The 25,996-nt window shown below is 46.7% G+C and overlaps 1 protein-coding gene across 1 annotated transcript in view; it reads left to right on the top strand.

The window, feature by feature from the left end:
- LOC122377462 (DNA replication licensing factor MCM7-like) overlaps positions 1-6,526 on the top strand; it is a 60,461-nt gene extending 53,935 nt beyond the window's left edge. The window contains exon 6 of the mRNA XM_043357516.1: positions 6,159-6,526. Within this exon, the coding sequence (XP_043213451.1) occupies positions 6,159-6,329 (171 nt within the window). The 3' untranslated portion in view covers positions 6,330-6,526. The remainder of the gene's footprint in view (positions 1-6,158) is intronic.
- Positions 6,527-25,996: the final 19,470 nt, after the last annotated feature.

The following is a 25,996-nucleotide window of genomic DNA, read 5'->3' as shown; positions in this document are numbered from 1 at the left end:
ATTGCAATGGGCCATAGATTCTCAAGCTCATGAAGCATACGTACACAAGCTTGCAAGAGGCTGAGAAAGATAGGTATGTACCTGCATAAACAGAAAACGAACCAGAATAGAAGCACTGTAGGCATCTAATGCCAAATCCTGAAGCATGATTGTGGGACAGAACAACAGACCTGGTACTTTAGATTGTCACTTTTATGAAACTGGGACTGAAGTTAACCCTCGCATGTGTAGGGAGGGGGGTCGGATGGACCCCCATGGTTTTTCGCGAATAATTCGAAAAACCATGGGGGGTCCAGTTATTCGCGGTCTCCCCTCGCGGTCTCCCCTCGCGAAGTAGGGGAGACCGGGGAGAAGTGGGACATTTTTTTGACGTCAACTTTGCAAAATCGTAAAAAATAGAATATTTAAGATTTAAGTAAATTGATTGCATTTACTGGTAAACGGTTTATTTCTACTTCATACTGTACTGTTTTTATGCGTGTTTGTTCACGTGTTACTTCTCAAATTTAAATTTTAGGGAAGGTTGACAATGGGGTGAACTGGGACACGTCAAGGACAAGTGGGACAGATGATGGGGAGAACTGGGACTGGTCAAGAAATGTGAATTAAATGAAATACAATTAAAATTTGATGACCCATCACGAAGAAAGTGTTTTAAAAATTGACACTTTAAGAAATCACCTTATCTTTTTTGAATTACACTGACAGCACTGAGTATCCTTTTCCCAAAAAAATTTCCCATGCATTTGCATGCGGGAGAACTAGGACAAGGTTTAGGCACGTTGTCCCAGTTCTCCCCAAGCCGTCATTTTTACTTCAGCTGCTCTTCCACACAAAAAGCATAACAGATACATTAAAAAATGTTTCTTCATAATTAAGATGACTTCACTGATATCCAAAGGTGAACGGCCTGAACATTTCACATCGCAGAATAAACGGCAAATTGAATTAGAGTAAAGGCTGCCCCACACTGGACCTCGCATGCGGGTTGCGAGTTTGCGGGTTTTGAGTTTGCTTGCATAATACTAATTCATAGAGTGATTAGACCGTTCCCTTATGGTAACTTCATGAATGCAGTGAAGCCGGTACACCTTCAGAAAATTACATATGGTCGCAATACCAGCGCAACGAACCAAAATTCGACTCCAACGAAAAACCCGCAAACCTCGCAGAACTCGCAGACCTCACAGCGAGGAAAATCGAAAGTTGACTCAAAATCAACTTTTGGAATGCGATGAAAGGTGGCTCGCAAGATATACACATGCAGACTCGCTTGTTAGATGGTAATATGGGTCACTCAGCATAGATTGCATTATTAAATTTTGAAGAGACCCGAAAATTCAAAAACTCGCAACCCGCATGCAAGGTCCAGTGTGGGGCGGCCTTAAAATGCCAAAAAAATCACATTTTAGACCCCGACTCAATATCTCAGACAGGCAACCGGAAAAGAAACCGCTTGGTTGTGACGTGCCCCGACTAAATTCATGAGAAAATATGCAAAAACAAAATTGTTTGTCCAATCGGTCACTAAGATATTGAAGGTGTCCCACTTCTGCCCCGTCCCAGTTATCCCCACTCTCCCCTATATACGTAGAGCATTATATTCCGTATATATTCCGTTTTACAGCATTTATTCCGTTTTTTTTTGTATTTTTAGGGTGTTATATAAAAACGTTTTTCAGTTTTGGTTTCAACTAAAAAACGAGATAGCAGTTTTTTAGTCCTGTTAGTTCTACACCATTGTGATTTGAACATTTTCCTGTATCTTCAAAACTGTATCCGTGACAGATCTCTCCCGCAAAACCTTTTTTGGCGTCGAAAATTACAGAACATGACGTCATTCTGATGTCATTTGTAGCCAGCCCATCATGGCCTCTTAGACAAAAATGTTCATAAGGCGTAAAATTTATGGCCAGAGGGATCCTGAAGGTTTGGTGTCCGTGTCTGCAATACTTGACTCGCGCCCGGGTGGGCCTCTCAGCCGACTTCGCCATTGGTAAGTTGGGGGGGGGGGGGGTTCTACCACACTATTTCGGAAAGTAAGCAATGTAGAAAGACGCGGTAAAAAGCGATAGATGGCTCGCTATAAGATCTTTCAGAATTTTAACCCGCGAGTTGCTGGGGGGGGGGCGTTAAACGCCCCCACTTTTTTCGCCGGGCCATAGCATGCGCCAAATTTTGGGTACCTCTTGGGAATTGATTGAAGTGTACTGTGACAAAGTTTCAAAAAAATCGGTCGGAAAATTTTTGAGATATCGAGGTTTTAGTGACGTCATGATTTCTGAGTAAGCCGATGATACTCAATTTAAGGGTCTTAGGTCATTGGTTGACCTTGCAGGTCAGGTCAATGCTTCAAAAGTCGGGAAAATCGGGACCTGTTAGAACGTCGTAAAGTGTGGCTGCTATGGGGTTTTTCGGGGTGCTGATTACGAATATCGTGTTATTTTGATCACAGACGACGTCTTCAGGCATTAACCCGCGCCCCACTGGGGTCTGCGTATAACACGCCCTACTGGGGGGGGGGGGGGGGGGCTATTCATAGCCCCCCCCCCCCTAACTCCGAAACTACTGGGCCGATCGTCAAAATTCGAACGGCGTCTGATAGCCCCGGAAAAACTGTCGAGCGAAACCTAAATTGACCTCGAGGTCACCGATGACGTCACAGGTCAGGTCAAAGTAAAAATTATTAGCATTTTGGCTTCTTCACGTTTTGGGCTCTGGCCGCCGTCTTACAAGTCAGATCAGGCTCATTTTTGGTTCACACACTCGTGAACAGATGCTCTAGATACTCTGAGGGTACCAAATTTGTACTTTGATTTTCAGGTCAAGGTCAGGTCATCACAGGTCACGAAAATATTATATCATCCGTCGGTCACGTGAGACATGTTTTATGGTCCATTTAGGCCAAAAATTTCGAATTTGATGTCGTCTGTGTCATTCGAGGTCATTTTGAGTCAAATTTAGCTTAGGTCAGGTCACTTTCAGGTCAAAAAAGGTCAAATTTTGAAGTTAAAATTTTTCAACAAAAAAGGTGTCTATTGGATGCAGTTTGAGCTCAGGAACACGATGGTGCTATTTATATTGGCGTACGATTCAAATTCGTGCTGAAAAATTGATTTGAAAAATTGATAATTGTTAATTTTTTGCAATAATGCGTATAACTTGGCCATTTTTGAAGATATTTAGCTAAAACTTGCTAAAGTTAGTCATAATAATGCGTGCTATCACATATATTCCGGTTTTTTTTCGAAAAGTCAAAAAAAAATGAAAAAAATGTAAAAATATAAATTTTGAAACTTATTATATAAAATTTTCGAAATTTTCAAAATTTCGAAAATCCGAGATAGCAGTTTGATAGCGCAGTCTATTCTGAGTCCTCTCATGCAAAGAAATTGGATCTAGCTTAAAAACTGAGCTCTTGGGAGCGATTGCCGTGGTTCAATGTTTTGCGTCGAAATCGGCCGAACATGACGTCACTCTGACGTCATTTCCGGCCGACCTATGGTAGGTACGAAGTTCAAATTTTGACACAAGGTGTCAAATTGATGCAGCCGAAGGTACTGAAAGTTTGGCGTCGATACGTCAAGCGGTTTGGAAGTTATTGCAGAAAAACGGGAGGGGGGGGGGCTATAAATAGCCCCCCCCCCCAGTGGGGCGCGGGTTAACCCTCGCCGGCATATGGGGGGTTGCCACCCCCACCCCCCCCAGGTAGTTTTTCTGCTCTGCACTCAACATTTTTGGAGCTAGAGGCCTGATTTTTCGTATAGCTGCTCCTCTATCCTTCCTTGATGTCCGCTGAAAATTTCAAGTTTCTGTGGTTTTTGGTTTCGGAGATATGACCTTGTTTTTCGGGTCAGGTCATGACCCAAATGACCAATTCTCAACATCTTGCGTTGGCTATGGGCCTTGTGAGCTTTTGACACCTTGATTTCGGCCTTTTTTGCCAGTCTTACCTCCCACCTATCATGGAACATGTTGTTCGACGATGTACAGAGGTCAAGGTCAGGGTCAAGGTCAACCTAGGTCATCTAAAATAATCGCGTTTTAGCCAAGCTGAATTTACTTTTCGTGAAGTTTTTTTGACTGCATTTTTGGTAAAAGCCTCTCAGATCATGATTTCATGTAATATGGACACATAAACACTCGGTGCACACATCAGTATACACACAGACACACACAGACATACAAACACATATTGACCTTGACTTAACTTGACCTGAAATGACCTCAGCAGCAAAAATCTGGTCGGGTAGTGTGACAAAGAGGTTTTAGCTGGCTTATCACCAGCAAACGGCATCGTCGTCGGTATATGATAAGCAGCGCACTTGATATCCAACGGTGACCCAAAACAGCAACATTTTTAGTTTGACTTGACCTGGGAGGTCAATGACTGACCTGAAAAGGTAAAACTGGGTATCATTGGATTCGTCTCTTCCCAAAGAATCTTTTTGGTCTTTACCGCGAAGCTCTATCTCCAACAGGAACGAAATGGCGCGGGGGGTGGCAACCACCCCCTCCCCCCGGCCCCCATGTGCGTTCTAGGATGGGAAAATGGCATGTACGGGCGAGGGTTAAAGGTTAGGTCAAGTCAGGTTAGGTCAACCATTAGGGGTCCTGCCGGGTATTCGTAGTAGGTGGCAACCGCCTCTGACAGCTTCGTAACATGTTACAAAGGCACCAAAACTACTTCGTAAATGTTCATATGGTTGCTAAATTCGAATTCAGCACCCAAAACTAGCCTTGAAACATGTAAAACTCAAAAAGTGAACCGAGGTCATCAAAGGTCAATGACCTGACCTGACCTTCAGGTGACCTTGATACCCACCCTAATGCATTGGGGCAACATCATATCACATGTTTAAACGCTTGAATCCACGAAAAGACTGCAAACGCGCGGCTAATACGAGCCGACATGCGCCGAATCGCGATTCCGGCCAAACATGGTTTCAAAAGTAGGTCACATGTCAAAGGTCATTTGGGTCAGGGTCATGCAATTTTAAGGGTAGGTGTAGAATAGATCAACTCGAGGGTACTGTTATTCGCGAAAAACCGAAAGGGCCCGTTTGACCCCCCCCCCCCTATACGGACGAGGGGTAATTCAAAACTGATGTTAAGGTGGGATGGTCACTTTAAGGTCAATGTTTTAGCCTCGAGAGGACAAAAACTCAAAATTGGACTTTTTTTCGGAAAAGGTTTTTTGTAATAAGTCATGTCTCCTAGCTTATAGTACGCTGATTTTACCCGCATCGCATTTTTCTCGTAGAGACGCGTCGAATGAACCTGTTGACCTGGAATGGTCAGCTTAGAAATTTGACCTCAGATCAAGATCATGAAGAAGGTCATGTTGCATATCATTCGATTCGTATTGTTGACACATTCGTGGTGCTTTCAGTGCTCCAGCATGTTTTATCTAATGTTATTATTAGAAACTGTTCATTACGTTTCATGACCTGAGATGACCTGAGGGGCATAAAGTGGTCACTTGTGCAATTTACCTATTCAGTGTGTCATATTCACATACGTTCCTATGTTTGAGGGTGTTTTCGGCCAAAAGTAGAGCATTTCAATTTTATCCCATTGACTTATAATGGAGAGGTCACAAAATTGACCTGGCCTTCGGTCATCGATGCAAAAATTCGGAGATAAACAAATTGTTGGTACTGATGCCCTCGTGCAATTGCCTTACTTTCAAACTTCTGGGATGTAAGCTGAAGGAACGAATGAATCACAAAGTTTTTTTAGAGGCATGGTCACTTAACTTGACCTGGTGGCTGGTAACCTGACCTTATATGATCCAAAGTCAAAAATTTTACACACGATGCCTAATTGATGCATCATAAGGTCTACCACGTGCAGCACCGCGGTATTCTTTACACACGCAAAAAAAACTGGCAGATGTAGCCGAAAACGCCCCCGGCACGCCCCCCCCCCCCCCCCCCATGGGCGCAAAATGACCTTGTAGTCGGCGCGCCCTTAAGCCCCAATAAACAAACACAATCGGGCGAAGGTTAAGGAGATGTCGACAGTAAAGGGGTGGGGGACTGTTTCGCCGCTCCTGTCCCCCCCCCCCCCCCGTACGGGGTGCGGATGAAGTGTTGGTGCGGCTGAGAGCTGCGTTGTGCCGTCTGGCCTAACCCGCCGTCCGGCTGCTGTTACAGCTGGTGAAGGAGCTGACCGGTGTCAGCGGCACCGTCAACTTCGCCCAGGTTCACAATCTGTGTGCCAGCAAGGGATTCACGCCCGACCAGCTGGACGCGTGCGTCGACAGGTACGAGGAGCTGGGCGTGTGGCAGCTGAACCAGGGCCGCACGCGGCTCACCTTCATCTGAGCTCGGCCGGCGGGCAGTGCGGCCGGCGCTGGGACCTACTGCCGCCTCCGATATCCACGCCCGGCCCCCAGTCGCGGCGCCGGAGCAGGAACATTGGACTCCCGAATGAGACGAGTGGCGATTTTTCATTTCATTCCACGTTGTCAAACCTGCGACAAGTTTGCACTTCACCGTGTAGAAATATAGTTTTTGATGGAGTGCGTGTTTGGTTTGGTGCCTGTAAGAGTGTAGCGCCCGACCGGGCGACAGGAGAGTGCACGGGGCTCTCAGGGGTAGCCAGTAAAAGTTGATAGCACTAGACGAAATGGGCGCTCAAAAACTACTATCCCATTGGGCTCCCATGTTAAACTGACCTTTTTCAAACGAGCCTCAGGCGAAATCCATGAAAGGAAGTGCTAAACCGATCGTGGGCACCGGTAGCCTCAAGCTTTACCTATAAACTGTCTAGCTTTTTTCGATGCGGATTGCGTAGGCATGTTCCAAAAGCCCCTTGAGGCCACTGATTCCTGCGCATGATATTACCGCAGCCTTGTACAATCTCTCTCTCTCTCTCTCTCTCTCTCTCTCTCTCTCTCTCTCTCTCTCTCTCTCTCTCTCTCTCTCTCTCTCTCTCTCTCTCTCTCTCTCTCTCTCTCTCTCTCTCTCTCTCTCTCTCTCTCTCTCTCTCTCTCCTCTCTCTCTCTCTCTCTCTCTCTCTCTCTCTCTCTCTCTCTCTCTCTCTCTCTCTCTCTCTCTCTCTCTCTCTCTCTCTCTCTCTCTCTCTCTCTCTCTCTCTCTCTCTCTCTCTCTCTCTCTCTCTCTCTCTCTCTCTCTCTCTCTCTCTCTCTCTCTCTCTCTCTCTCTCTCTCTCTCTCTCTCTCTCTCTCTCTCTCTCTCTCTCTCTCTCTCTCTCTCTCTCTCTCTCTCTCTCTCTCTCTCTCTCTCTCTCTCTCTCTCTCTCTCTCTCTCTCTCTCTCTCTCTCTCTCTCTCTCTCTCTCTCTCTCTCTCTCTCTCTCTCTCTCTCTCTCTCTCTCTCTCTCTCTCTCTCTCTCTCTCTCTCTCTCTCTCTCTCTCTCTCTCTCTCTCTCTCTCTCTCTCTCTCTCTCTCTCTCTCTCTCTCTCTCTCTCTCTCTCTCTCTCTCTCTCTCTCTCTCTCTCTCTCTCTCTCTCTCTCTCTCTCTCGACAGGCGAGGACCGGGAGGGTCAGAGGTGGGGAGGGGTTGACCGCGGGGCTACTGGCCGGCCGCAGTGCACTATGGGACGGATGGCCCCCAGAATGCCTATTAAATCGTGGATTGCGTAAGACAAAGTTATTTTGGTACGTAAAGGGGTTATTTGATGCGCTGAGTCCGATTTTGACATTAATCTTATTGTCAGATTAATATTAACGTACTTTCAAGGCATGATGCATAGTTCACATGCTTTTCGCATAGATTGCTTTCAAATTGTATCAAGCATACTACTGACCCAGTTTGATCACGAATTCAACCTAAATAACATCTTTTCAACTTTAACATTGTTTTTTTATTCAGGGATGCCTAAAACAATTAACAAAATGATTCTGGTTTCAAAGTTTATTCAGGAGCAGCAAAGCAGATTATCGCACATTTCCACGCAAAAAAGTCAACCATGTCAAATTGCAAATTATCTACAAACGCGTGATTAGCAACAGTAGGGGAAGTTGGGGCAATGCCGGAGTTGGGGCAAAGCCGAAATTCGAGATATTTCGAAAACCGTAAGACATGGATGCCACCTGTCAGTGATGCTCTGAAGCTTAAGTGACTACAATTATCGCATGTTTGTTACGAGTCGTCATTCGGAATACTTCGGCTGTGAGGGCGCCAAGAGCGTTTTCAAGGTACGCGTTCCTTGTACTACATGCGCCTTTGAAGCTGCATTTCTTACTCATTATGCTACCGTTTGTCTGGCCAATTCGGTCAAGTAATCTTCAGCATGTCTTTGCATAAGTGTGCCGCCTATTTGAAATTTATACGGCACGTTGAAAAGTTATGGGCCTGCAAATGAAAGTATGGCTGGCTGGGGTAATGCCGAAAACGTGCAATTACGCACGTTAAAGGAAGACTGCCACCTTCAAAAAGTTTTCTCAGATCGGCCTATGATTTATTCCCTGGACAAAACAAAATTTTAGAATTCACCTGACAAAGTATCATCACGTGAATCGCGAAAAAATTATCGATTATCATACAATTATCAATCGGTTAATGTCTAGCGACAATGTTAACACATCACTAGACTTCAAGGTCATAAGATCATTACATTTTATTTGAAAAAGTAAGGTATTTTATGATTTACTAATATATGATTTCATAAGAAATTGGCCATGTTTAATTTATTTTGCATTTAACTTCGTAAAACATTTAAAAATCATGGCTCATTTGGAATGGGTCTGGCCCATGTTAAACCCCATTTCCCACACTTTTTTGGAAAAAATGAACTACTGAATATATAAGTTTAACTTTTATTTTGACACTCCAAAATTCTTCTCTGATCTCGAAACAATCAAAGTTTTGACATATATTTGCCAAAAGATAAGAAAATTCATGTTTCAAAGTTATCGATAAACAGTAGAGATGTCGGTTTTCTTGGACTAAAAAAATGGCATCAAACTGAACTTTGGTCTCCGATTTCTCGCAAACGGGTTCGAATTTCGGAAAACCGACTTCAGTCTGGGACATAGGTGGCTCAGCTCTAGTGAAAACCGTTTTGTGAAAAAATGGTGGCAGTCTACCTTTAAAGCACGCTACGTGGACTTTACTGCTGTAGAATAGCAACGCGAATTTTTAGTCACACAAATTACACTTTCAACCGACACAACGGCCTGTTACCTATAAGGAATTATTTACCTGGCATTTTCTTATTATATCACACAATTATAACTTCCAGTGTGCACCAAGCGTCCTCGAGCTCTTAAAACGCGTGTCAGCTTTGATAAATTCTGGATAAAGTTTGAGATAAAGTGGCAAAACATCAATGTCGGCATTCCCATTTCGGCATTCATTTATCCCATTTTCGGCTTTCCCCGCAGTCCGGGGCAACGCCGAAAAAGTCACTTCTTTGATATTTTTAGTTTGTGCGCTTAACGATATGCGAATTCATCAAATGCGCCTGGTATGTTTGAAAGGCAAAAGACTGGCCTCTCGAATGACGCCAACAAGAATAGCTTATGTTGTCTACCTTGCGTGCTACGGGCGTCAGAAAAAAGTATTCGGCGTTCCCCCAACTTCCCTACCAGTTGGCAAAATTGAGTCCAAATTGTATACCCGCTGTTTCTATGCGTTACAACGCGCCTTGTCCTGACAGCGTGCGTCAACAGCGTCTTAGGCGTCAGAATCGCTCAAGTCGGATTCATCGCTATAGATGTCGACTCTCAGCAGGCTCAACAACACACCTCCCTGCAGCTCAATTAGCTCAGAGCTCCCTTCGCAGCATGACGCCAAACGCAACCCGACCGCGCACTCTTCCCGTACGTTCAGACGCAGCGATGCCGACAATGCCCGTCTTTCGGTCTTATATGTAAGGTCGGTCTGTCCCTGCTCTCCATAACCTGACATCCGGTAGTGCCGAACAGCCACGCACAAGACGGAGGCGCCCCATCCTTTGAAAGTCCGGCCGCCTCGGCGTCTGACCGACTCAGCCGGCCGACCGTTAATTATCGACTTCACGCGGCATATCTCCGAAAACCGCAGCAATCCGCAGCTGAAAATCTCAGGACAATTTAACAACATGCTAAAGACATAAACGATGGCAGAAACTTAACGGAACTCGATGGAACTTTTTCGTAGAGATAACTTAAGCTTTGTCTCTCAATGTTAGCGGCCATATTTTGATGTCACGTGTTAGTTGCACCAAAAAGCTGTCATAAGTACAATACAATCAATTCAAAAGTGGTCCTTCTGCAAGCCCACTAACCAAGCATCATAATGGTATGCATATTTTCTGTTTCCCATTCCAGCTTCATGCCTTTATACAATCTCAAAATACCGTACCAGATTCAGCAGTCCGATTCGCGTCCATAGCGGGTGGGACGTAGCCTGTGTTTGAAGTCAAATTAGTCGAAAAGGGCACGGCTAGAGTTAAAATCGCTGCCATATTTGGGTCCGCTGGCCAATTTTACACTGGAAACCATCTTAAGAAATCAGAAAACAAAACTTTATTTTTTTTATTAAGTGGGCATTCTTAGGGCCATCCGTCCCATGGTGCAGTGGGAGGGATGGGTGGAGGTAGGGTGACAGGGACGCCAGCCGCAGGGCACAGCGAGCTTTGACCCCAGGCGTGCGGGAGCGATATGCCTGAAGCTATTTTGTGAAGCAGCCGGCATGTCACGTAGGAGCTTTGACCTAAATGACTGTCAAGGCTACAGTTTTGAAGATTAAAGAGATAAGCTGATTGGAATCAGCAGATGTAACTTAACCCTCGCCGGCCGAGGGGGGGGGGGCGGGTGCCGCCCCCCCCCCCGTAGGGTTTTTTCGCGATAGCTCCGAACACGCTGGCGATAGAGAGCTGAAACTTGGCATACCTGACCTTTGATCCAAGCCGGATCTTTTGACACCAACCGCATTTTTGTGTCAGGTCAGGTCACTGACCTATGACGTCATAAGTGAACCTCTGCACGGTCCTCAGATGTCGCAACTTCGCAGCGCCCTCACTGCCAGAGGAGATATCACAGGGAAATGAAACTTGCAGGATCTAGTATCCATTATGAGTCTCACAACTTGTATATCTCGGATTTTTCCTAAAGGTCATATGAGGTCAGGTCATTTTCGTGACCTCACCATTATAAGTCAATGGGGAAAAATGAAAACTGCTATTCTGGCGCCGGGAACGATCTCCAACTATCTCAAGCACACAGAATCGTAATTTGATGCACTCCTTGCAAGGTTAGATGCGTCACTTTTGCAATGTTGACCTTGCGTGACGTCATTTGCAAGCAAATGCTTTGATGTCATCGACCACGAACTTTTACTTCAAAAACTGGCTATGCACGGGATCGAGACCTCTTGGTTTTCTGCTTTTATCACGGGACACACCCAGAGCGTGTCCCTATCTAACGGCGCCGGAGGTAGAGTACTGTCGCGGCCGCTTCCAAATAATATGGGCGTCTTCCAAGGATCTGCCCTGGGACCGTTACTCTTCACCATATTTTCGAACAACCTCTCGCTATACGCAGGTGACGCCACCGTTTTCCAATATTCGGACGACACCCAGGTTCTAGTGAGCGGCCGTGCCGACGACCTCAGATCGCGTATCTCTCGCATGGAAGCTTCACTCGCATCAATCAGTGACTGGTTCTGTCTTCACGCCCTCAAGCTAAACGCAAACAAAACTCAACTCATGGTTTTTGGCAGCAGACAAAATTTACGGAAAGTACCCGACTTCAGCGTCTCTCGTCGTGACTCTATGTTGCAGCCATGCGAGCAGGTGGGGAATCTGGGTGTTGTCTTTGACAGAGCCCTGTCCTGGGAAGCACATGTGTCCGAGCTTAGTCGTCGGTGTACTGGCTTGTTGATCGGACTGTCTCACGCACGAAATTGTCTCCCTGACGGTGTCATTAAAGTCCTCGTTACATCACTGGTCATATCACGAATCAACTACTGCCTCACTGTGTACGGTAACGGGACTCAGAAAAATTTTGACCGACTCCAGAAAATTTTGAACTTTGCCGCTAGAGTAGTGGTGTCAATCGGTTACCAAAATTTCGGTATACCGATACCGAACCAAAACCGATTCGGTATTCGGTATTATATACCAAAAGCATTTGGTATTTTGTCGGTATCATGAAAATCAAGTACTGCCATAAAAGATTTGAAAGCATTTTTGATAAACCTTCTGAACTCAAAGTTGATTTGCTTAATGACACTGGATGAAGAAAAAATGGAATCATGACACATTTCTCCCAAATGCATGATGTCCTAACAAATGGGCAAACACATTAACTGTAATACCTATCAAATACATCAGTCTACCAATGTTAAATGGCAACTTATCAGTGTTAGCAAATTTCAATACCATGAGGATAATTATCTTACAAAGAAAGCCAATGTGCAAGACATAAACATGAATTAATGTTTAACTCACTGTATGCTGGAAAACATACTTTAACTACCTTTCTCAAAATTTCCAAAGCATTTATTAGCAACAAATTTGACTTTGTTTTGAGGAGTCTGTGCATGATCTTGACCTTGTCTTGCTCTCCATTTCACTGCAATGCAATTACATTATCCAAAACCCTGTTAAATACAGCACTAGCTTCACCATTATCATCTAATATTGAAGGCAGCATTTGTCACTTCATCATCACCCCACAAATCTTCAACTTCGCTCAACTTCAAAAAGCCTTGAAGTGAGCGATCCTGTCATGATCCTAAGGATAATTTATTTTCTTCAATTAGTGTTCTCTTTCCTGCTCTCCTCAACAGATGCAGATCGCTAGCAATGTAATCATAAGCATTCATAAAATATGATTGGTTTTTGGCTTGATTCGCACACAGCAGTTTCAAAACTGAACACATCTTAAAAACATTTCAATGTCGCAGCTGCGCCTGCGCCAAGTACCGATGTAGCTCAATAACTAATTGAAAAGAATGGAACAACTTTGTTTTTCTGGTACCTCATTTTTCAGCAAAAGTGCCCTACAATCTTTCTTGAATTATTTTTAAGATGTCAAAATTTATACAAGGAATTTTAATTTAAGTGGACTAAAGCAAAAAGAAAAAAAAACTTTATTTTATACAGTTTAATTGGTTTCATGCAAATGGCCGCCGCCTCTAAGGCCGCCATTATGGAAGAGATGACACGTGACGTGTGTCAATGCTTCCGTAAAATTATGGACATTTTAGTTAGAATTCATCGCGATATCATTACAGTGGTGTCTGTCATCTATCAGTGTGCCTCGTAAGTAATTATTTATCAAGTTTTGTTGTGTTAAACATTTGTTTATGAAGAAAAATTGGCTGCGTCAGTATCGTCACCAATCACCATGCCACTTGGGTTGAACTGTAGGTATCATGGGTTTTGTCTACATTAATGGTGCAGCCCAAGGTGTAGCCCATCATTGTCAATTGGTTCACCACTTTTGGATCATGATAACACACTTAACCCTGTCTTGACCGGACTCGAAATGAATGACTTGAATTGAAAGAACGTTTGATGGTTCAGGCATGGACAAGATTCAGGGTTCAAGTTATTGTTCTTCCAACACCTCATGCAGATGACTTGAATCCACATTCCAGTTAAATAACTGACCTGAATATTTGTTAATAGTTACAAAATACAGTTATAAATGTTTTTTTGCAATGCAAATAATTAAGAGATTGCCTGATTTGTTTTGTTACCTTATTTGAAAGCATTAGGTACCTTTCAAGGCTTATCATGTGTCTTGAGAAAGTTTGAAGCACATGTTTGATAATTCCCTGATTTCGGTATCTAGTCGGTATTTCCCCCTATATTTGAAAATCGGTTCGGTTTCGGTACACTCTTAGTGGTTTTGGTCGGTATCGGTTTGGTATTGGTTTCCAAAATTTCTGAAATTGACATCACTACGCTAGAGTGATCTTCGGACGGCGTAAGTTTGACCACGTCTCGGACCTGCGCGACAGACTTGGCTGGCTATCACCAAAATCCATGTCAGATTACCTGACACTCACGATCGCGCAAAAGGTCATTAAGCATGAAGAGCCCGAGAACCTCGCTGCACTGTTCGTCCCCAACCAAAATTTTCGAGACAGGCACACACGGCAGGATCATCTCCTTCATCTTCCCCGACCGAGGCTTGAAACCGGAAAACGGCGTTTTGAGTACCGCGCCGCGGCGCTATTGAATAGCCTCCCACCCCAGGTAGTGCAGCTGCCACCTGCTAGCTTCGCCCGGTCTGCCAGGGCCGCGCTGATTAACAAATCCCCGCTACGCCGCTGACGAGTCTGTTTAGTAGTAGACAAGGCATGCCGCCAATTGGTGGACGATCTGTTTGTGCGGTGTATATATATATATATATATATATATATATATATATATATATATATATATATATATATATATGTTTGTCTTATGTACATATGTAGATGATTATTGTCGCGACCCCCATCGATGGATGACTGTCGTCTAGTGCTGAGTGTTCTTCCTCCTGCCCGCATGATTGTTACCCATTATACTCGGATCTAAGCCGTAATCGCCACGCCATATGTGGAAGGCTTTTGGTGTCAATACATACATACATACATACATTTATGACGTCATCAAGGTCATATTAGTTTTTCGTCAATAACTCTTGATCAAATTGAGCTAGCGAGTCGGGGAAGCCACCAGTGGACTCAGGAAGACCTGCCGAATCGAATGATATGCGACATGACCTCTTTCGACCAACTTCGTGACCTGGGGGTGCTGACCTGACCTTGACCTGAGGTCAACACCCTAAGGTGACCTGACCCGAACAAAAAGTATATCATTCGACGCACCTGAGCGAGGCGAACACGATGCTGCCAAAATCGCGGCGCTGCGGCCGTTTTTTGCGAAGTTATTCACCAAAAACTGAACCGTACCTTAGGGCACTTGACCTGACCTCAGAGGTCACCGGTTGACCTAGGACCTTAAAATCGGGTACCAATCTCTGCGTCTCGTAACGGCGCACACGCTCGTTTTTTCCGCGACGCGCTAGCTCCACCAGGGGCGAAACGGCGAGGGGGGGTCGTACCCGCCCCCCCCCCCCCTCGGCCGGCGCGTATGTAGAAAACCAATAGGTCCGGCGAGGGTTAACACTATCTCAGATTCACCATTCACCACAACTGTTTTCATTTTAAAACTCCATTTACAGGGTGTCCCATAAGTTTGTTTTCACCTAAATTTTACGTTTAGAGGCTCTCTTGCTTAAAGGGACTATCCCACCTTTAACATGGGGTTTGAGTTGAGATAGCCAAGTTTGCGGCGAGGTTCAGAAACCACTATCTATCTAGGTTGCAACCCCCGTGGCCTCTTGGTGTTGAAGAAATTCGTTCCCTTCATTTGAAAATGGGCCTTACGCAAGGCCCTATCTTCAACATGGAGCGACCGTTAGTGTGACGTCACCTCGTTTAGTCATTCTGATTTAAATGGGTTTGTTCGTTGAAAAATCGCTTAAAACTTGTTCTGAACTTTGTTGTGGTGCCTACAGAGTAAAAAGAATCAGCTTTATGACAGTAATGTGGCCTGGGGAAGGAGGTAATTTTGGGCTGTGACGTCACATATTTGAAAGTTTGTGTTTGGAATATGGGAAGCCTAAGATGTTTAATGAAAAATAAATGCCAGAACCGTGTTCCTGGTCATCCAATCTATAAAGTCGGGCACAATTTAACTGGTTTTAACAACATTTTAGAAGGTGGGATAGTCCCTTTAAAGGCACGCTGAACTTGGCTAGTAATTGAGCTTATGCGGCTGCCATGGCTGGAAGCAACATGCTCCACAGTAACTAATTTTTCTAGACAAAATAGTTTTTGCTAGAGAGTCCACTTCCTATAGAGACGGCTAACACCGCAACATAGAGGTCTCCGATACGGGTACGTCTCGGTATTTAGTCAGCACGTGACCATTCGCGACGATTGAGGGTGATTGAAGCCAACCAGTCTGTAGCCAATGTCTGTCGCTAACTGTACGCACAGTCAGCAAGTGACACTGATGATTTGTCGGAGTCAATCACTGCAAGATTATCCTCTTTCCAGTCAGCTCTCAGGAGTGAGCCATGTCGCCAAAACTGTATGGCGTCAAAGTGGCCATCAAAAAGGTCAAAATGTTTAAAAGTTGATAAGCTGGCTTTTCAGGATGGATTATCAGCTGTCTAAGAATATTTTTCGGAGTACATAACTCAAGGTGACTTAAGCTTAAGACTTTCTGGAGTACTCAAACAGTCGAAAATGGCTTAAAAAATGGCCAAGCATGTGTTTCGTTATGCCTGAGGCTAAAAAAAAAAAACTGGAGGGCCGATGACATTAATGTGGTCATCTGGACTACCTAGTCAATGATTGTTCGAGATGAAACACTCGTCCAAACCCTAAAACGGTCCCGTAAAGGCGAAAGAGAAAGCGTCCGTTTCGTCCCGCTTTGTTCCTATGCAAACGGCCAGGGTCACGGTATTGCGGGGTTATAGGCCTCCAGACGATGACCTGGATGCGATTGATACTGTTACGTTCTCCCTTCGCCTGTAAAGAAATGTTTAGTGCTTGGTTACTGTATTTGGGTCCAACAAAGCAACCGCCACCCATATCCAAACTAAGTCCCCACCAACATGGCGCACGACAAATAGGTAACCAAACCGTAACAACGCCGCTACCAAACGTTACCCGTGCGAGCGCTCCGATCACTCACCGCGGGACGGGGAGCGGCCGGCGATACCGGTGAGCGCTCCGATCGCTCACCGCGGGACGGGGAGCGGCGATACCGGTGAGCGCTCCGATCGCTCACCGCGGGACGGGGAACGGCGATACCGGTGAGCGCTCCGATCGCTCACCGCGGGACGAGGAGCGGCGATACCGGTGAGCGCTCCGATCGCTCACCGCGGGACGAGGAGCGGCGATACCGGTGAGCGCTCCGATCGCTCACCGCGGGACGAGGAGCGGCGATACCGGTGAGCGCTCCGATCGCTCACCGCGGGACGGGGAGCGGCGATACCGGTGAGCGCTCCGATCGCTCACCGCGGGACGAGGAGCGGCGATACCGGTGAGCGCTCCGATCGCTCACCGCGGGACGAGGAGCGGCGAGCGACTAGATCACTCCGCCAGGAAGGACCGGCGAGATGGAGCCGAGATCTCCAACTGCCCTGCAGGTAATTTTTTTTTTGGGGGGGGGGGGGTTAGACCCTTTCGGTCCAATGAGACCATTTCAGAGCTGGGAGGATGATAGGATATAGGGGGAGACATTGGTCTGGGCAGGCACCCTAGTGAGTCGCCGGGGCTGAGCCCGTCCAGAGGACAGGCCACCCAGCCCCAAGGCACTCACTGCACCCGGCTACGGGGTGCGCTCCCTCGGGAGCAGCGGTGCCGCTCCAAGGGAGCAGCGGTGCCGCTCCAAGGGAGCAGCGGTGCCGCTCCAAGGGAGCAGCCCGCATGGGATAAAGTTGCCTGTCCAGCCCGGAGGGGGTTGCGGCGTGGAGGAGAAGGATTTCTGTATCCTGAGGATAGAAGCACGGAACGGTGTGAGTGTGCCGCAGGTCATTGATTGATTGATTGTTGGGTAGGTGCTTCGGTCCGCGTGGACCATTTCGCACCATAGCCGCAGGTCATGTTTTGTTTTGTTGGGTTAGGCCCTTTCGGTCCAATTAGACCATTTCAGAGCCGGAAGGATGATAGGAATTAGGGGGAGACATTGGTCTGGGCAGGCACCCTAGTGAGTCACCGGGGCTGAGCCCATCCCGAAGGACAGGCCGACCAGCCCCAAGGTACTCACTGCACCCGGCTACGGGGTGCGCTCCCTCGGGAGCAGCGGTGCCGCTCCAAGGGAGCAGCCCGCATGAGATAAAGTTGCCTGTCCAGCCCGGAAGGGGGTTGCGGCGTGGAGGAGAAGGATTTCCGTATCCTGAGGATAGAAGCATGGAACGGTGATGCCGCAGGTCACCGGGGCGGCCCCTTATATACGCGACCGGCCAGCGTCCTGCCCGACCACGCATGCGCGCTGACCGGCCACCGTATCACGGCGGCCCCGCGGGCCGACAGAGGCGGCCGGCGTCCGCACCCCGCCCGGCCGCTGCACAGCAGGGGCATTCCACGTCAAATCAAACACCGAAATCCGTCATCCCCTTCGATTTTTCTGAAAATTTGTAGGCAGACTGGGCATGGCTCAAAACTGAGATACGTACAATATTTTCGAAATTTGATAACGTATCGCTGAGATATAGGTCATCGAATATAGCCAAAAATGCCGCACATCAATTTTTTAAATGTCTATAACTGTGGTTCCTTTTCTGGTATCAAAATGATATTAACAGGGTCTTGTAGACAATTGATAAGGCTTTGATTCTTAATTATAAAATTAAATTGAAGTGACCTTGAAATGCATTTGACCTTGAATTAAAACAGTAAAGTTTAAATAGCAAAAAAACACGCCACCTTCGATTTGGGTAATTTTTACATATTATGTCCGTCACAATGTTCATAACCATCTGTGAAAAAATTGGAGTGGGACATTCATAACTTTCGCGGCAAACGCCGTTTTCATGCATCGACATCACGCAACCGCGCGTGACCTTGAAAGACAGTCCGTGTTGGTGTGTGAAAAAAAAAAATCATTGTGTGGGGCAAAACTGCCGAGCGCCTGGCCCTTCCAATTCATTGTGAAGGCTACAAAGCATAGATGACATAAATTTCAGCTTGAGTTATATCATCGAACCTGATTCCTTATCCCTTAAACATTGACGACAGAATGGTGCACTGAAGTCACAGAAGTACGAACTTACGGAAAAGACTTGCATCACGACGATGAGCAGAACTAATTACTCTTCTACTCTCTGTGAGAGTCAAGACATGCTTGCTTGTGTACACTTTCTGAAATGAATGATTGCTGATTAAGTGATTAGTGATATCCCAAACTCTGCGAGAATGGAAATGCATAGTCATCGTAGTCAAGCGTCACGTTCCATAGTAAAAGTTTCTCAGGCAAACGGTATTTTGCGATGAATTTTGAGCCGTGTGGAAATGCATCATGAAGTAAATTCAACGAAAACGCAACGATATCTTCACGTCTTTTTATCTTCACTATACGAAAAAACATACCTACATTTTTGAGTATGTATGGGGAATTTCTAGTTAATCCAATAATACATATGGCAGTAAGAAGCCTGCTAAGAGTAACATGTCGCCGGCTGAGGCGGGATCGGCCGACGCGGGAAACGCAGCAATCACAATTTTGTGTTTACACGTTCATATTTCTATTGTTTACCAACCGATTTTCAGGGGCGTAACTTTGTACATATACTTTTGGGGAGGCAGGTGCCCCCCCCCCCCAACTTGAAATTCTGCCACCCCAACATTCCGTTTGCCCCCCCCCCCCCCCTCAACCTTGGTGGGCGCCCCTTGGCCCGAACGGCGCCCTCACAGGCCAGCGGCGTCATAGGAGCGCTATCTTTCAAGGGGGCGCCATCGCCTATGAAAATGGGATGCGTGAGAGGGGAACCTCTGAGGCCGTGGGGGCGCCTGCATGCGAAAGAGGGGCGCCCATGAAGTCCTCAGGGGCGCCTCAATGCAAAACACGGGCGCCTGAGATGGCCACAGGGGCGCCTGCATGCGAAAGAGGGGCACCTTATTGGCCTCTGAGGCCCTTCGGGGTGCCTCTGAGGTCTATAGTTTAGGGGCGCCCACATGCAAAAGGGGCGCCCACTTAAGGCCATAATGCCGCCCCAATACGAAAGAGGGGAGACTGCATGCCAAATGGGGGCGCCTCCGAGGCCCATATGAAAGAGGAGCTCCTTTGAAGCCCAAAGGGGCGCCTTAATGGGAATTAGGGACGCCTGTGAGGTCTATAGGGGCGCCTCTGATGCCCATATCGAGAGAGTCGTCAGTCGTTTGTGTAACGTTCCTCAGGGATGGTGCGCCGCTTGCGGCAAGTAAATACTTAGCTAAATAGCGTGCCCCATGGGCCAAAAAGCGCCCCTCGAGCCAAAGTGGTGCCCCTCTGACAACACGCACGTCTTACGTCATCTGTTTTGCTAATAACTAATGCCCCCGCTAGAGATGTCAATCGGATACCAACTTGTTGGTATACCGATACCAAACCGATACCAACTCGGTATTTGGTATTTCAACCCTAATGTGTTTGGTATTTTGTTGGTATCATGGACCCTCGCTAATGCTTAAGAGGCTAAGAAATCGGTAAAAAGTTGGTATTTTCCTCATGTTCCCAAGTTGGTTTGGTTTCGGTATTTCTCCACGGTTTTGATTGGTATTTGGTTTGGTATCGGTATTTCGATTTTCCGTAACTGACATCACTAGCCCCCGCACGCAGAGCGGCGCCCCATCCGTTTATCAATGTGACCCTTCAGGTGGATGAAGCGCCCCTCTGGCCAATACCTTGTCATCATTGTTGCTAGAACAGCGCCCCTAGTCCGTAGACTGCCCCATTGGCTCCTGAAGGCGCCCCTCGTGCCAGTTTTGGCGCCCCTCTGCACTGAGTAATGAAATGTATGTATGTGGCCTACCAATTCTTAAGGGCACCCCTTGAGTCATAATCATCGCTCCTCGGGGGGGGGGGGGAGGCTAGAGGGCCTAGATGCCATAGCACGCTATAGTGTGTTATGGCATCCCTGCTGCTAAAACGGCACACTTAGCTAGGTTAGCGCCTCAACGGTCCATACAAGCGCCCCTCGAGCCGAAGTTAGCGCTCCTCTGACTTACGCTAAGTACGACGCCCCTCGCTGGGCATGGGGTAGCGCCCCACCAGTTTATATACGCGCCCCTTTAGCCACATGAAGCGCTCCTCTGGTCAATGCGGTCAATACCTTATGTTACCACTGCAGCTAGAGCGGCGCCCCTATTTCGGTGGCTGTTCCATCGGTTCCTGAAGGCACCCCTCGAGACAGTTTGGAGGCCCATCTGCAGTGAGTATTAAAATTGATGTGGTTAAGAATGGCGCCCTCTGCACGGTGTCGCACCGATTCTAAAAGGGCGCCCCTTGAGTCAATGTAATCGTCCCACAGGGCCTTCTGTGTTATGGTATCCCTGCCGTTAAAGCGCCACTCTTGCTTGGCGTCAGTGTTCGCCATGGGCCGGGCCAGCCCAATGGGCCATGGGCTGGGCTGGGCTACGGGCTGGGCTGGGCCCTCAAATATGCAGGATCGATGGGCTGTGGATGGGCTGGGCCAAGAACTCTCAAGTGGAGTCAGGGATTCGCAACTGAGACAATAACTATAACTACACGGCTCATTACTGTGCAAGACGAGTTAATCGCATGTAGAGCAATCGCAAACGAGTTAATAAATCACGCATGCAATGTTTATTGTGCATGCTGCTCGCAAAAGAATGTTTCTTTGCTACCTTTGGATGCCTGTGTGGTGTCAATAGTTTTTAATCCATTCATTTTTGACGGGCTGGGCCGGGCTGGGCTTTGACGCTTTTACCATGAATGGGCTCGGGCTGGGCCGGGCTGTGAACCCATGGGCCTGGGCTGGGCTGGACTGGGATTTTACGGCCCGTGGCGAACACTGCTTGGCGTAGCGTCCCAACGGTTCATAGCATCCATCGAGTCAATGCTCCTCTGACTATACTGGTATCCTACGTCATCTCTTTTGCTAATTACGGCTCCCTTCGACCGAAAGGGCAGTGTCTCAAGTCTCAATAAATCAATGTAGAACTCTTTTTATGAACAAAATAGTGCATTTTAGTGCTATTTTGACAATGTACCGGTTTTGTGACCTTGTGACCTGACCTCAGGTCACTGGAAGCTAAAACTCCCAGGTCAAGTGACAAATAGATCCCCCAAGTTGTATCTGAAATTTGGTAGCGATACGTGCCATAGCTAATTACGGCCATAGCTAATTACATGCCATTGCTAATCTTTTGCTAATTACGGCTCCCTTCGACCGAAAGGGCAGTGCCTCGAGCCTCAACAGTTAAGCAACTTGCCCCTGATGCCAATTGAGGCGTCCCGTGGTTCACACCTTATGCCATTGTTGACTTGTTCCTAGAACAGAGACCCTTATTCAGGAAGGAGAGCTTTCCCATTGGTTCTTGGAGACGCTCCTTGAGGCTTTTTTGACGCCCATCTTTAGAACGTAATGACATTTATGTGGTCAAGAGCGATGCCCTTGGCGCTGAGTGGCGCCTCACTATTTATCAATGCGCCCCTCCAGTCTTGAAATCGCTCCTCTGGGAAATCCCTTGTTATTTTTGCGGTAAAACGGCACACTTAGCTAGTTGGAGAGCCTCATCGACCAATAAAAGCGCCTCTCGAGCCAATCTTGACAATACTAGGTAACCCCTTTGACTAGCCCTCATGGCCCTCATGATTCTATATTTATGTTTCATTTGCCACGATCTTGGCCTTTAGATGAAGTTTTTGCCCCCCCCCCCAAAAAAAAAAATCTTCTTGTCCTCAGTTTCAGAGGCCAATTATGCTATCGGATATCGTAAAAGCTGACGACTTTCATCAAGCGAAATTTAAATTACCTTCCGGGATAGTATGTAGTGACTAGTGAGTCTGTGTCATGATAGCTTCCGGCTTCCGGTACCAACGCTACTTGTTCAAAGCAGGAGTAATTTGTATCATTTCGTGATAACTTGATATCACCTGGTAAGCCACAGACTTCTGTATGTCTCGGTATACAGAGGTATATGGGTGACCTTAACTTGAAAGCTCTCAGTCTGGGATTGACCCGCGCCGGGCTGGTGATCCGCGACTTCCGCGCCGGGCCGGTGGGGGGGGGGGGGGTCTGAACTTCCCCCCGTCTAACTCGGCCCCTGGGCCACGTAGCGACACGCAGTAAGCAGCATTCGAAAGAGCGTCAAAAATCATGACGGGAACAATTCGGTCATTTTTTGGGTCAGGTCAAAGGTCAGGTCGCCAGAGGTCATCAAAGGTCAAATGTAGGCCATTTCAACAATGTTGGAAACTGCAACGGCTAACTCGGGAACCAATAGAGCTACAGCGCCGCGGAAAAGCGCATTCGATAGCCCTTTTACAGACCTTTCTGGCCATTGTTCTCAGATTTGACCTCAGGTCAACGGTTTAGCCTCAAGAGGGCAAAAACTGTAAAAATAGCAGTTTTCACGAAAACTTTTTTCGGCAATAACTTTTGACTCAAGAGTGCCACGACATTTCTTTTGGCAGCATCGTGTTCCTCTCGTCGAGACGCGTCAAATGAACTATTTGTGGACCTAGTGAAAGGTCATTTTGAAAATTTGACCTCAGGTCAAGGTCATAACCTGACCGAAAAGGGTCATGTTGCATATCAGTCGATCCGTATCGTCGGGCTGAATACATCTGACGTGTTTCCATCGCTCTAGCTTGTCTTTATCAAAAGTTATAGCCAAGAAACTGGTGGTGACCGTTCATGACCTGAGATGACCTCAGGGGCACACAGAGGGGTCACAGGTGCATTTTTCCGATTCAGTGTGTCATGTTTATGTATGAACCGATGTTTGAGAGGGTTCTGAATACCATTCGTCCAAAAAAGGCGCATTTCAATTTTTTCCCATTGACTTATAGGTAATGGAGAGGTCGCAAGATTGACCTGACCTTAGGTCATCGATATCAAAATTCCGAGATATACATTTTGTACACACTGTTACTCTTATCAATCGCTGAAAGTTTCAATGCGATCGTTCAGTCGGTGTAGCTATGACGAGGATTGCAACTTTTTTCTGAGGTGAGGTCTTTTGACGTGACCTGGTGACCTGACCTTGAGAGCCCTGGGTCTGAAATTTGCACAACATGTGTAAAAAAGATGCATGAACATTGAACAGGTGTGCCAAAAACGGCGGCGCGGAGTTTTGAGATAGCTGCGAAAAACCGCAGGGGAGGTGTTCAAACACCCCCCCCCCGGTCCGGCGCGGGCCGGGGGGGCAAATTTTGGATTTTTTTCTCGATGAGGGCAAATTTTTGCCACTGATTTGCTTCTAGAACACGTGCGGAAAAGATGCAGTATGAAGTGTGTTCTTAACCGTTCTTAACTTAAAAAGGGGGGGGGGCGTAAAAACGTCCCTTGCTTCTGCGTGGGGTAAAGTTCTACAGATTTGTTTCTTTAATCTCGCTTTTTCATCAGTTGTTATTTCTCTTTTTGTCAATATATCAGTTCGTCTCGTTTCTTTAGAAAAACTACCATATGCGTTGTGTAATAAGGCGTCACTACCCTGGTCCCCAATTCCACAACCCGCCCCCGGTCTCTGGTCCCCAAATTGCTTTCAAAATGTACTTGGTTTCAAAATAATTCCGCGCTTTTGGCGCGCTATTTCAGAAAAAAGCTGCAACATAACGTGCCAAAACACGGCAGCACAAAAAACAACGTGCTATGGTAAAAAATGTTGCCGTAAACTGAAATATGACTTATTTCTAGACAGTCACAGGGAGGCGCCCCCATGCCCTTAAAAAGGCGCCCCTGACAGCGTTCCCCCCCCCCCCCCCAACGAAAACCAAAAAGTTACGCCCCTGCCGATTTTCAAAATTCTTTACCATAAGATTGCCTGTACATTTCTTAAGTCTTCTCATAAAATTTGACGCGAATCGAACATAATCAGCGGTAAGGAGCGCGATGTAAAGACGGAACCGTTCCGTTCCGTCCCGGCACAGTCTACAATTCAGGCGGCGCGTAGCGGTCGGCGCCGGCTGCCGAGTCGCCGCGTCGCCGCGGCGACAGGATGTTTAACTTTACATCGCTATTACTAGAAAAGTTGTGAACCGATTTTGTTTTTGCTTGCACGATGAGATGTGCAATTCAATTCTGGACAGGTAGCCATAATTAATTCCACATTAATATTATTAAATATTGGCGAAAAACAGGAGGGGTGGGGCGAAATTCGCTCTTCCTCCTCCACTACGCGTGCTAACATACGTTTGCATATGTGCCATTTTCTTCAAAACTTATGACTGGCCCACTCTAACTTTTTCACAGGCTGTTAAGAATATGGTAGGCAATAAAATATATGAAAATGAGCCAAATCGAAGGTGGCGTGTTTTTTGCTACTTCAATTTTTGTGCAAGAACAGAGTTAAGCAAATTTCAAGGTCATATATTTAAGTAGGTGCAATTCTCAACAAATGCTTAAGAAATTACCTAAACAGTAAGGTTTATTTCATCCAAATCAAACAAGTACAACCAAAGTTAGGGTCGTTCAAAAATATAAAGATGCAACATTTTGTAAAAATTTGATGCCCTATATTTAGAAGACCTGTGGTCAGAATGTGCAAAAAAAACATCAATGTAATGTCCTGGGCGACACAGGAACTCGCTCAATAATGAAATCGCTGATGGTAAGGTGCAAAACAGCGGATTTTTGTTCGATTTGACGTGGAATGCCCCAGCAGCGGCCCCGCTGGGCGACAGCGGCGGCCGGCGCTAACAACCACGAACACTGCAAGATCAAATACATCGTAACAATATTCTAGAAACAGTTTTGGGACGCAGAATGCTTCTCCAAGAAGACCTGGAAGGAATATCAGCGTTCTAGCTTGACTCAAACCGCAAGTATGAGCACATTTTTGGAGAAGTACCTAAATGGCATCCGTAAGGTCGTAGGTAGGCCCATCTTCAAGCGAGACACTGAATCGGTGAACAGGTCAAGGAAAGCTCAAAAGCGGTGCCAGTAGAGTGTGACAGGCATCTGTCGCAAGATCACATGTCAGGCAACTCATGGGATCCAAAATTTCATGAAAATACGTTGGGGATACTGAAATCGTGGCTCGTCGAAACGAAACGCCGTTCCAGCCTCCAGGAGCTGACGGCGAATGTTTAACTTCAAGCGTGCCACGCTGCGAAACATGCGGCATGGCGCAGCATGTATTCATGTGTTTGCCCATGAAATGAGGAGCACATTGACGTGTCATAAATATATCAAAACGCAGTGTGCTCTGTTTTACATGCAAATTTAAAGTAAGAACCAACTTATGGGACACCCTGTATATTTGGATAACATTAGCCTATCAACATGTTTAACCCGCGCCCGGCTGGGGGTCCTGGATTTCCACGCCCTGCTGGGGGGGGGGGGGTGTTTGAACACCCCCCC

Source organism: Amphibalanus amphitrite, unplaced genomic scaffold (genome assembly GCF_019059575.1).
Source record: "Amphibalanus amphitrite isolate SeventyFive unplaced genomic scaffold, NRLGWU_Aamphi_draft 000045F_arrow, whole genome shotgun sequence".
NCBI lineage: Eukaryota > Metazoa > Arthropoda > Thecostraca > Balanomorpha > Balanidae > Amphibalanus > Amphibalanus amphitrite.
This window is presented reverse-complemented; position numbering and strand designations above follow the sequence as displayed.